The 12,314-nt window shown below is 46.2% G+C and overlaps 6 protein-coding genes across 6 annotated transcripts in view; 3 read left to right on the top strand and 3 right to left on the bottom strand.

Moving 5' to 3' along the window:
• Positions 1–652: 652 nt before the first annotated feature.
• LOC111081672 lies at positions 653–2,467 on the bottom strand. Its single transcript, XM_022377803.2, has one exon. It carries the CDS (start codon positions 2,296–2,298, stop codon positions 1,234–1,236), a length of 1,065 nt encoding a protein of 354 aa, XP_022233495.2. The 5' UTR covers positions 2,299–2,467; the 3' UTR covers positions 653–1,233.
• Positions 2,468–2,628: 161 nt separating this feature from the next.
• On the top strand, positions 2,629–3,526 carry LOC111081707 (DNA-directed RNA polymerase III subunit RPC9). Its single transcript, XM_022377849.2, has 4 exons — positions 2,629–2,736; positions 2,793–2,907; positions 2,974–3,126; positions 3,186–3,526. Exons 1-4 carry the CDS (start codon positions 2,729–2,731, stop codon positions 3,468–3,470), a joined length of 561 nt encoding a protein of 186 aa, XP_022233541.1. The 5' UTR covers positions 2,629–2,728; the 3' UTR covers positions 3,471–3,526.
• On the bottom strand, positions 3,497–4,412 carry LOC111081697 (density-regulated protein homolog). Its single transcript, XM_022377836.2, has 3 exons — positions 4,193–4,412; positions 3,870–4,131; positions 3,497–3,777 (listed from the first exon to the last, which is right to left on the bottom strand). Exons 1-3 carry the CDS (start codon positions 4,313–4,315, stop codon positions 3,593–3,595), a joined length of 570 nt encoding a protein of 189 aa, XP_022233528.1. The 5' UTR covers positions 4,316–4,412; the 3' UTR covers positions 3,497–3,592.
• A 91-nt stretch (positions 4,413–4,503) lies between these two features.
• On the top strand, positions 4,504–6,045 carry LOC111081667 (GATOR complex protein NPRL2). The gene is made up of 3 exons (XM_022377788.2): positions 4,504–4,708; positions 4,769–5,275; positions 5,341–6,045. The coding sequence occupies exons 1-3, from the start codon at positions 4,589–4,591 to the stop codon at positions 5,893–5,895; spliced, it is 1,182 nt and encodes a 393-aa protein (XP_022233480.1). The 5' UTR covers positions 4,504–4,588; the 3' UTR covers positions 5,896–6,045.
• LOC111081679 (ketimine reductase mu-crystallin) lies at positions 5,979–7,338 on the bottom strand. Its single transcript, XM_022377813.2, has 3 exons — positions 6,520–7,338; positions 6,263–6,460; positions 5,979–6,194 (listed from the first exon to the last, which is right to left on the bottom strand). Exons 1-3 carry the CDS (start codon positions 7,304–7,306, stop codon positions 6,127–6,129), a joined length of 1,053 nt encoding a protein of 350 aa, XP_022233505.1. The 5' UTR covers positions 7,307–7,338; the 3' UTR covers positions 5,979–6,126.
• A 3,686-nt stretch (positions 7,339–11,024) lies between these two features.
• The window catches only part of LOC111082286 (bromodomain-containing protein 4), a 36,388-nt gene continuing 35,098 nt past the window's right edge, over positions 11,025–12,314 (top strand). The window contains exon 1 of the mRNA XM_022378472.2: positions 11,025–11,794. The gene's annotated coding sequence lies outside the window, so the exon portion shown is untranslated. The remainder of the gene's footprint in view (positions 11,795–12,314) is intronic.

Here is a 12,314-nt window from a genome sequence, read left to right as displayed (position 1 = left end):
ATTTAATTTGGGAGTGGATTTAATTTTCATGTAAGTCTCTTTAATTTATTTATAATTATTTATTCTGATCTGCATTTGAGACTACAAAATGAATGCCGAAAACAATGGAACAGGTCGCAGACCAACGTTGCTGTTCGATCCGCACCATTCCAAGGCCAACCAAGAGACGTGGAGGGTCGCGTCTGTTCCAGCAATAGGATAGAGAGGCAAACGAGCAGAGCGTGGAGAGTGTCCCGCTCACAGTCGTCTCCAATCGCAGCTCGTCCGTTATTCCGATTCCATCTGGTAAGCACTGGGACACTGTGGGAGACGCTGTGTGTTGGTCTCCGGGCATGCTATGCGGCATGGCGCATGGCTACAGTCGCTCGGAGTGTGTGTGTGCCTCTTCAGTCGTAGTCCGTGGTCGAGGACATCCCGGTCTCTTCGGAGACTTCCACTGCGAGGCGAGGCCGCTTCCCAGATAGATTATTTAGATGCGTCAATCGTTCATACGTTTCAACCCCTGAGGAACGTTCCAACGCTGCTCCAAGTTTCTTGACTGATCCACCAACAAACGGCTGAAGAAAAAGAATTGGCCTTGTTGTCATTATGGTAATTATCTTACGGCTGTCCGGGACACTTACCTCGTGCGTTTCAGTAACAAATTTAACTCTCACAAAAACTTCACTAACATCTAACACTGCAAAATGTCTCGAAAAAACACTAATGTCTGCTGAGGGAAAGGAGAGGGTTAATATTGTCATTCGGCAGCTATGCCAACTATCTACACCCCATCCTGGGGAACACGAAACGTTTTCCTATTTAAATTGTTTGAGACAATTTTAGGCTGTACCGTGGAAGTGAAATAATTGTTGATCAATTGTCTAAGATTACATTTAATGAATCAGTAATTTAATATCCGTCTTTTGGTATCGCGGCTCGCAAAGGGAACAACGCAGACCGCGATCTGCGGAGGCACCACGATCGCTAGTTATGTTCCAATATTGATTCTTGGACTCTGTTTCTGTGTCTCTCTCTCTCTCTATTAACTTTTATGGCATTAACATTGCCAGGACTATACACGTACATACATACATACATAATTCAAATACATTTATCACTGGTGCTGTACAGGATTGTCGCTTTTTGGTGTTTTCTACGTATACTTTTGTGAATAGGCGGAATGGAATCTCTCTCTATATATATATATTACTATGTTTAGGAATTTCAACGGTTCCAAGTCTTTTTTGGTTGTCAGTCTTTTGTGTTATTCGATTTGGGTTGTCCGTAGATTAGAACCTTGGCACGGACTGTTTTGCATCCGGACACATTGACATCTGTGACACGGATCATTTCCTCCACATACTCCTGATCCAGATGCAGATGCTCCAGGGCCGCCTCGTGTCGAATGCAACTCTCCAAGTGCTTCCGCTCGAGCGTATCATATTGAATCACTTGATTGTGTGGCAGCTGCCGCATGGAGGCGAATAGCTCATCTGAAGTCTCGTCGAGCCAGCGATTGATATTGAAGATGTAGACAATGGATAGCCGTTTGAGGTTTGCTTTGTGCGTATTGTTGTGTCTGGCGATGTCGCCAAAGCTGCTGACCAGATCGTTCACCACTGTAACAATCTCCTGATCCCTGCTGGCCATGCTCAAGTTGTCGACCAGAATGAGATTGCGGCCACAGTGCGCCAAGTTGCTGAGCAGCGAATTCATTCTGCCCGCGTCCGAGATATCCCTACTGGTCAGAGCGTGTACATTTTCCGGCCAGGGGAACAGCTCCCGGAGCACACGAGCCGTCAGACTCTTGCCCACGCCCGAAGATCCCAGCAGGGAGATCGACTGAAATTGTTGCCGGCTCAAAGCTTCCTCCAGCTGGTCGAGAGCCGTTTCTTGGTTGAGGACGTGCCGGCGAATGTGGCCAAACATTTCGTTCAGCGGCAGCGTATGATCACAATAGTCCGGCCTGTTGTGGACGATGGCCTGGTACTGTTTGCTGTAGTTCAGCATAAAGTTGCTCACATTCTGCTCGTCGTAGAGCGAGCTAAAGCCGCAAATCAAGGCCCCTGTGGCGATCAGGACGATGCACCAGCGGGGCAGAGACATCCACGACTGCTTGGGTGGAGATCGCAGCGCAGCATACTTATCGACGGCAATCAAACGACGCACACGGCTGTGGTGGCACCATTGGCGGTGCGATCCGGGGTAAGCCTTGTTGCACTGGCTCTGGTGCAAGTCATTCAAACGCCGCTTCGGCAGGCGCTGCTTTGCCCTTGGCCCCCCTGCGATTATTGAGGGCGTCTTGTCAGTTGTCATTGGGCAGTCTTCAGTTGCGAACGACAGATATTTATTTGTTGTGTTATTTAGTGAACGCACAAGATGTGGTGTGGACTTGTGAAACGAGGATTCGATTCGATGAAATTAATTTTCGCGTTGAACTGGCGGACCGGGATGCAGTGCTGTAAAAGTGTGGCCAGATCAACGTCACGTCTTTGGTGTTTTGGCGCCAACAGTGAGGCAATTATTATTGCCTTGATATGAACAAGAAAAACAATTTGCAAATTGAAAGCTATTCAAAGTACACTCTTAACTGTATTAAAACAACATTTTTTAATTACTTTTATATTCTCAATACTTGGTGACAAAGTAGTGTTAGCAAACGCGATATTTTGGCTAGTTCGTTCCTAGGAACTAGTTCGCTCGTACTAAATGTTTACTTTTGGAGTGTGCCGATAATTTAACCACAATGGAAACGTAAGATTATTGAATAGGAAGATCAAATAATCCATATAATTATTTAACTCTCTCAGTGTCAATGCCACCTACTCGTTCCTCACGAACATGGAGGTTATGCAGGCGCTCCAGAAAATCAAAGCCACCAAAAAGAAATTCGGAATGCGAAACCTGGCCACAGTAACCTACGAGGTGTGTATAAATACTGTTTATTCATTACTGTGCAGCAGCGAAGAGCTCATGGCATTGGTATTTCAGGCCCTGCAATATTTGGAAGAGTCGCCTTGCAAGACTCAGACACGTGAGGGCATCATAAACTACGTGAAAGAGCTGGCCAGCTATCGCCTGAAGTCCCACGAAGTACTCCAAATGGTGAACGATCCGCCCACCAGTCCGCTGCACACACAATTGGTAAGAGCTTCATGTGCCGATGCATCAGCAGCGCCTCCAATTTCGTTTGCGTTCTGCAGCTGATCGATGACAACAAATCTCCGTTGACGGACGAGGAGAACGAGAAAATCATCCAGCTGTCGTACAAGCACTTCTACGGAGTGGAACCAACGCCACAGCCGCCGCAGCCAACCCAAAGTCAAGCCCAAGCCCAAACCCAGGCTGCTTCCAAGGAGAGCAAGGAAAAAAAAGCACCCGCAGAGCAGAAGCAGCCGCCGGCCGCACCACAGACAGACGGGCAAGCCGAGCTGCAGAAGGATAAGCAGGATAAGCCGGATAAGCCGGATGATGAGACGAAAAAATAACATTTGAGTGGTTTAACGTTTAATATTTTATTGTAGCGTATAAAAGAAGACAAAAATATGTATGTGCTGCTTGTTGCTTGCTGCTGCTGCTGCTGCTGATTGGTGAAACTTTGTGTGGGCGCTTAGCGCTTCTGATCGCCCAGGTCCTCGATGACGTCCTCATCGATTTCTGCCCACTTATCGGGTATGACATCAAAGAGCTCGTCCTTGACATCGCCCTGGATGACGATTTCATCGTCGCCAGTGACCGACGAGCCGCAAGCAAATTTGGTGCCAAAGAATTTCGCAGCCACTTTGAGATCAATATCTGTAAGCAATTTCAAAAGGAAACCACAATTAGGGGAATGCAGTGAAAACGCTGAATATGGGATTGTTCGGAAAGGAGGGACTGGGACTGACCAAAGGTGCTCAGGCCGGTGACCACAGTCACAGACTTCTTTTTGCCGCGGGCCGCTCGGGACACACAGATGCGCTTGGGGACATCCTCCTTCTTCTTGACACGCAGCAGTCCCTTGCCGCCGCGCTTCTGCCGCTTTTTGTCATCGTCTGTGCCGTCGGCAGCAGCCTGCTCTTCCTCGATCTTAAGGCGCTCGAAGTCATCGGGCATATTGCGCTCCAGCCATTCCTTGCACTTCTCATATTCCGGATAGTATTCGCAGTACTGTAAATATCATCGAATCGAATTAAATTGCAAAGCCGGCCTAATGCTTCATTTATCCTACCTCAATGGGCATGGTGCAGTGGCCGCAGTACTTCATCACGATCGGATAAGTGACGCCTTCTCGGATGCCCACCTTAAGGCGTTCGGCGACATTTGTACTCACGCTGACGTTTTCGTTTGTCATTTTGCTTAATTTTGCTAAATAAAAACTATATACCCAATTTGAGATGAGACGTGAATTTCTGCCGAGCAGAGGGGTCACAGTGAACTATTTTGCAGCACTGGCCTGGGAGCACGCGCCTTGCCGATGATTTTGGCAACTATCGATGACGGTTAGCGGCTGTTAGCACTAACGCCTTCTACCTGATATAAATGTTTTTTTTTTTTGACTCGGTCGGAAGCGGAGGATAGGATAAGGATCAGGATACTTTGCCCAAAAATGAGAAGTTAGTGAAGCATGCACTCCCACACGAATGACGCTGCTGGCACGAGCAGCGGCGGCAGCACAGAGGGCAAAATACGGTGCATATTTCTAAGCGAATTCCATGCCACAGCTGGCTGCAAGATAAGCTGCCAAGTGAGTACGTTCATTGTTAGCGTCAGCCAGCTTTCGAATAAACCTTATCTCGGCTGATAGGTGCCTGATAACTACATCTCCAAGGATGTGTTCGATGCCATCAACGTGTACATCATACCCAAGCAGCACTTGCAGCGCTGCATCCTGACCGTGAACGCCATGGACGTGAAGATTGTTGGCTATCCGGTGGGCATACAGGACCAGCAGAAGTACGCCCGCAATGCCTTTCTATTCAATCTATGCTTCGTCTGCGATTCGCGGGCCCGCTCCGTGCAATATGAGCCCGTTGTGAAGAAGCTGTCGGAGTACCTTATCATGATGGAGGAGGAGTCGTGCTTCCTGTCCCGCGAGGACGACAAGCGGCGGCTCCAGAACATCTTCGAGACCGTGCTCAGGGACCTGAACGAGCGCAAGGTGGCCACCATTGTCGAGGGCGACAATACAATTTATCTGAAGATTGTGATGCACAAGCCTGATCCTCCCGCGGTCAAGGATCACATGGTGCCTCTGCTGCTGGCCAATCTGCGCGATACGCCGCTAGAGAACTGGGACCTCACCACGCAGCAGGTAATGAATGCTTTCACTTACATATCTTCCACCGCCATCTCCATCTCCATCTCGCTCTTATCCAGATATTGCCCTACATCAATGGCATCAATCATGTGGCGCGCATTGCCGCCGAGGCGGATGTGGAAACGGATTTGGTCAAGTCGTGCATACAGAATCTGGTCTACTACGGTGTGGTGCAGCTGCTGCCCATCCTCAAGTACAGCAACGTCTACATGACCCAGAACCTGAAGCACCTCATCCAGAGTGCGTCCCTGAGCAACGCCTGTCGCAAGTACGTGGCCCTCAAGCCGGACAAAACGCTGCCCAGCGTGCAGCGCATCTTCCAGTTCTATGCGTCGATGACGCACGGCGTGACGCTGAGAGCCATCTGCCAGCGCCTGTGTCCCCAGCATCACAACATCGATGAGCGCAAGATGGTCATCTTTGGGCTGCAGCACAAGTTCATTCGATGCATCCACAAGTATCCGGTGTTCACGGGATCGGTGCCATCCGGACGCCAGAAGATGTACACGGGCCTCATCAGCTTCGACGAGATCTGCTGCAAGACGGGCCTCTCGCCCTGCACCATTGAGCGGGACATCGAGAAGGACACAAATGTGACTGTGATTTGGAAGTAAACTTTAATGCTGATGCCAAGCTAAATGCATTGCGTAGTTCGTAAACACACACCACACACCACACCACACCACACACAAAGATTGTTACGTTTCCAATTGATTTTATATGTACATATATGTATACATGGAATATTTATTTGTTGCCATAAATGCCTCAACATAAGCAGCTTCTCATCTCCTCTGTCATTTTATATCACAGGTTTTGGGGCCTTTAAGAGACGATCGACTGTATTACTTGACGCTGGAGAGGATTGCGTCCTGCACGGCCTGCGCCACACAAGCATCCTCTGAAGCCATTCCTGCAAAGAGTTGTTATATATGTAGGTGTTATAGGTTCGACGCACTCGCCACTCGCCACTCTACGCACCCATGGACTGGAAGATGGTGACTGCTGACGCTGCGGGGTATTGCCCACCAGCGATGACAGAGCCCAGTTCGCCGGCAATGGGCGCGGGCAGGCCAATCAGCTCGCTTTCGGCATTGGCAAAGCAATCCACATAGACCTGGGCCAGTTCGTATACATTTGGCGCCACCTCCGAGTAGTGAACTTCCCCAGCGCCCACAGCTGCAAGACAAACGTGTTACACACGAATGGATTTGAATGCTTGAAGTGCTTGGACCCACCATTAATATGGACAGATACCCCTTCGCGCAGATCTGATGCAAAGACCAGCGGCTCCGGCGAGTAGGTGGCAATGCAAATGACGTCTGCGCCTTGCACAGCCTCCCCGGGACTGCTGCATACACTTATTTTGGTCTGTGCGACGGAACCAAGCGTCTGCTTTAGCTGCTCGGCCTTGGCAGTGGTGCGATTATATAGATTCAGCTGCTTCACCTTGAACATGGCACAAAACGCGGATGCGTGCATTTTGCCCTGGACTCCGCAACCAATGATAGCCACCGTTATTTCACGATCGTGCTCGGCTCGGGGGCCGAAGCGGCGAAAGTAGAGGTGCTTGGTGGCCACCAGGGAGGCGGCCACTGTGCGCCAGGTGGTTATGTCTGTGCCAGCCATAATGGCGGTCAGTTCACCAGTCTCGACGCTGAATAGCAAGATGTTTGCACTTATGCTGGGCAGCGGCGGCTGACGTTGGGGATTGGAACTGAACGAGGAAACCACCTTGCAGGCCAATGTCGAGCGTGGAATGTTGGCGGCATCTCCGCCACTGCCATCGGAGGTCTGCGTGAAGTTGCCAACAAAGGCGGGCATCGTGAGCAGGACTTGGCCCGGCTCGTTGCACACGGTGAAGGTCCTCTTTGGCTGGTTCACAAATGCCGCATTGGGTGGACGATTCTCTATGTTCACCACTGCCTTCAGGGCCGACTCGACTGCCTCGTTGACCAGCGGCCAGGTGAGGAACCGTCGGACTGTCTCCGCACTATAATAGACGGGGGCCGAAGAATTGTTCATTGTAAAATTGAATTCAATAATTAACAATTATTAATTATATATATAGTTTTATTTAAAAACATTAAAACTATACATCTATTCAAGAGCTATCGATTGCACTATCGCTTACATTGATGGTGTATTATTGTGCGATAGATCGATGGTGTTTTCGACTATCGATATATCGCTTTAGAGAAGAAGCTTCCTAACGCGAGTTCAATTTGCATTGGAAAATTGTCCAAATAAACCTTCAAAGTATATAAAATCAAGTTATTTATGTAAAAAGGCACATTGCCCGTTTTCTCATATGGGCATACCTTGCCGTGACCCAGCCGAAAGAGGGCACTCAAAACGCTCTTCCGACTCACTTTTTGCGCTGCAGGAACAAAATATCGATATTTTTTCTGCCACTCATCTGCAATTTGCAAGTTGGCGCGGAGATTCGAAATGCAATCCATCCAGCCAGCCAGTCAGTCGTACGCATGGCACACATTCGAAAAAGGAAAATGTGATATGAAAATAGAAACCAATTTTCACTGCAAATTATTTTATTTACAATTTTCCCCCATTCTTCGGCGCTGTCTCGCCGGATGAGAAAACATTTTTACCGCACGCCAAGGGCAAAACCGCACAGAGAAAGGTAAATCATTTGCTGTGCATAGCTTCTGTCAACTCTACTCTGCCTTATCTCTTTGACAGAAACAATTCTCGCCACTTCATCTTCATGGCCGCCACCATTTCGTCTCTCTCAGCATGAAACTGAGCCACCACCAACACCACACAACCAGCGCCACCACATGGCAAACACGAAAGTGAAAACCCTGCAGAGATGCTGGGTGCACTTTTCCGCAGATGCAAAAGCTGATAGAAAAATTAATTTATGCACCGCCATTGTCTTGTCTGCTCTTTTTCCCAGCTGCTAATTCAAATTTTGACATAATTTTATTTGCCATTCGGGTTTCTTCTTTCCATTGCTTTCTCATTTATTGTATGTCTCTTGTCTCTTGTCTTGGCTAAAATTTCACTTGACTTGACCTTTGTTGCGGTTGCTCGGCTGTTCGGCTGTTCGGTTGGTTGGGCGGCTGCCTGGGCTGCCTGGGTTAGGATTAGGTCCAAGTACCAAGTACCCCAAGTGCCAGTCCCAGTCCCAGTCCCATTTGCAGTCGTGTTATGTTGCTCCTTTTGTTGCGGTTTGGTGGCCTTGGGAATGTGCAATTGGTCGCTGATTTATATTTTCGCTAAGGTGCAACAAATCAAAGTCAAAATCCAGTTGCCGTCGCTGACTCATGGGTTGCCGCAGCGGCAACTCCTGCTTCTTCGACCTGTTGGCTCCACTCCCGGCTTCGGCTTCGGCTTGAGCTCCGGGCTGGAGCAGCAACACCAACCAGCACCAGCACCAGCACCAGCGGCAGTGGCAGTGGCAGCCCCGCCACTTCGAAGTGTTCTGACCTTGCTGCCTGGGTAAGTGGTTGGCCATAAATTTTGGTGGTGTTGCGCAAAGCCAAAGAACACCAAAAGAACGCCCCAATTTGATTTCGATTACAATTCGGCATCCACACACAACATCCAAAAAGTGAATTGTCACCAAAAACTTTAAATATTGGTGCACCAAGCACCATGACAGACGCCAAATAAATGATTTTTCCTTACACTCTGCACACTGCCTTAAAAGTTCCATTTTCCGGCATTGGTTCCAATACTTTTCTAAGGCATTGTTTGCATATAAGCTGGGATCAATTTCAATCCGATCCGACCCGCCCACCTTCAGCTCCCATACATATGTATAGCCTTCATTGTCATCTTTTCATTTTATTTAGAATTCCATTTATAATTTCATCTAAATGTGCATTTACTCCGAGTTAGATTCGTCCCCTAGTATACTATATAGTCTAGAATTATAGTCCCTATATAGTATAGTGTAAGAACTCTGGATAGGTTTTCAATTAATTGAATTAAATTTAGTTTGAAATTGTCGCCCAAAATACACCCATGATATTCCTATGATAGAACCTTTCCTGGCATTGTTTCTTCAATTGGAATTGATCTTCAGAGTCTAGAGTTTAGAATTTGGAGGATATGTAGGTAAGTCCCTTCCGAGGCTGATTTACCGATGGTACGGAATGACGTCAAGGGTATAAAAACTTCGCTGATCCTAAACAAATTTTCTTCATCTTATTTGCTATTAGTTTTGTTGCTTTTGTTTTCGAAGTTTTGTTTGCTGGCTAAGCTGCTGAAAAGCTGAAAAATGTTGTTATTTATGCCATTTTGGCTGGGGGTATTTTGAAATTGTGAATGCAAGTGTAACTGTAAACTGTAAGCTGTAAATGTAAATGCAAGTGTAACTGTAACTGTAACTCCTCTACACACACACACACACAAAAACAGAACGTTGCGAGGTTGCCACACCTTTTTGTCGTAGAGCTTTGGCCTGGTCGATTTTTTTTCTTTATTTTTGTTATATTTTTTTTTTTAGTATCTGTTTTTGTTTTAATGCGCGCCCGCACACTTTGCACACACACACACAAACCCTCACATATACAGATATACATACATATACATAGATAGAAAAAAGGAAAGTTGGCAACGCGAAAAACTCGGCTCAGAGCTAAAGTTTTGTAGATCAATCTTGGCTTAGTGGTGCTGTTAGCCGCCGGCGACGTCGTCGCTCACTAAAATGTTGTTTGTCCTTGGAGAATGTGGCAAAAAAGATAGGAAAAAAAACTGTAAAATTATAATAAACATATGCGAACTGTTACCGTTCATATTGTACATACATACATACAAACATACATATCTGAAGTCAATTATAATTGTGCCGTTATGTTTAGCGTTGGCGCCGCACCCAACGGACACACTCAGCACACCACAGCCACCAACACCACCACCACCACCACCACCCGCTCTACCAATTAGATTCGATCGGACCAGTATTATTTCTCGTTATTGTAGCCAGAGTCATTGCAGCCATTACCTTTAGTTTTCCTTTGTCTAATGATTTCGATTATTGGTTCGATTTACCTTTCCTGTAGTGCTTTTCTTCTGTTCATTATGACTTCCGTCTTTGCAGCTATCAGTGGGCCCCGAAAACTAGAATAAAGACGAAGAATGAAAAGAAAAGTCATTGATTGATTTTTAGAATAAAAAATTATGCTTACATTTTTAGAATAATTTTAAAATTTTATGTTATTAAATATTTATTATTAAAAAAAATTAGTATATGTATTGAAAAATAATATTATTAAATTCCATTTAAAAGCTAAACTATTTTTGCGGATAAGAAGTAAATCTTTCCGTTGAGCATCTTAACTCAGATATTCTAAATACCTTTTTTACCTTTAATAAAATTTAAAGATCTCCTGCAAAACATTTCATGAAGTAATTATGTGCATACATATATAGAGCCTCCCCAATCTTGATGGACGCCCCCCACACACTAATATTCGGATATTCACCAAAATCACAGACTCTTACACTGCCTGCCAACACCCACAGGCCAATTCCAGAGCCTAATATTTCAGAGGCCTATTATTAGCATATTTTAGGCACACCTTCCCTTCCCTTCCCTTCCCATTCTCCACACGCTGCTTGTAGTCTCGTTTCCAGCACGTCCCGATCTTGCCCTGTTCCACTCGCTCCCAGTCGTTCCAGCACACAGTCGTCTGAATGAACGGAACGACTGTGTTTCGCTTGGGTTTTATCGTGCGGCTGGCGCTTGCCTCGCCAATCAGTTTTGAGCTTTCGGTCAGAGCTGACGACGCCGGCAGCCCAGCAGCAAACTGAGCAGCTAACAGCCAACACAGAAAAGTGTAGCTGACTGAAGCGGGTGTGAAGTGCAGTGCCTTATAAATTAAAGTTATCAAACATATGTGCGGCCTACTCGTACTCGTATATGTTTTGTGGGGACTCCGATTACGATTGCGATGCATCTGGTGTTCGGTGATTTTTGATCTTTGATTTTTGCCAGAGCCTTCGACATGTTTTAAATGAATTCAATTTGAATTTGAGTTGCTGTTAATCGCAACGATTTCGCTTTCAGAACAGTTATCTTTTTTTTCACTTATTTTTTATTGGTTTTGCTAATTGCTCCTCGGTGATATTTTTTTTGGTGAATTTTGAAATACTTACTCCTAATTTTGTTGTTGCCGCACCCGTCTGGGGAATAATAAAACCAACAACCAGCAGCAACCAACAACAACAACCAACGAAAACAAAACAAAACAAAAATATAAAAATAGAATAAAGAGAAAAACACATTTCTTGTATGCAAATTAAATCATTTGCTTATTGTGCAGTCCAAATAATATTTCATCCAAAAGAATATTTTTTCGCCCCTTGCAAGTGTACAAAAGAAAACAAAACAAAACAAAAACAAACAAAAGTAATAATAATCACAACAGTGTGGGGCCGCAAAAAAAAAAGATACGAAATTGGACCTGTTCTGTTATAGACCTGCCACTGGGAGTGGTGGAGGAATAAGCCGAGCGGCCGAGGGGGCATCTGGAGATTGAGGTAAGCTGATTTATTTTGGTTTAATTACACATATACATATGTACATATATGTACATATGTACATTCCGGTATTATTGCGTTGAAATATATATCTCTCGGATCTCTGATAAATAATGGATTATCAACCCATCAACAGACTTGCGAACTGAAATTTAATGAGCTGGCTAAGCCAGCGAATGACCTGCTTCCACCATTGTTCTACCTAGTAGATCTTCCCTCCGATCACATTGATGCAGTTCTGCAACGCTGGCCTGGGTTGGGCTGACCAGCCCGAAACCCTAAAGTCGAAACAGTAAAACCACTTCCGATCCCACTGAACCGCAACCATCTAGACGGTCATCCGCGATGTTCACTCCGAACTGACAGACGACCTTGCCCATGAAAGCCCACAGCTGGTTGGATGGCCATTGGCCACCACTCTGCTCGTTTCTGTGGGGCGTCGTCGGTCTTCACGAGTCTTTGAAGGAAGTCCGGTTGGACTGAAGGAGCATTCGTTAGCTCAATGCATTGCGGAATCGCG

This window comes from Drosophila obscura, unplaced genomic scaffold (genome assembly GCF_018151105.1).
Source record: "Drosophila obscura isolate BZ-5 IFL unplaced genomic scaffold, ASM1815110v1 contig_73, whole genome shotgun sequence".
NCBI lineage: Eukaryota > Metazoa > Arthropoda > Insecta > Diptera > Drosophilidae > Drosophila > Drosophila obscura.
The sequence above is the reverse complement of the archived record's forward strand: the minus strand, read 5'-3'. Positions and strand labels throughout refer to the sequence as shown.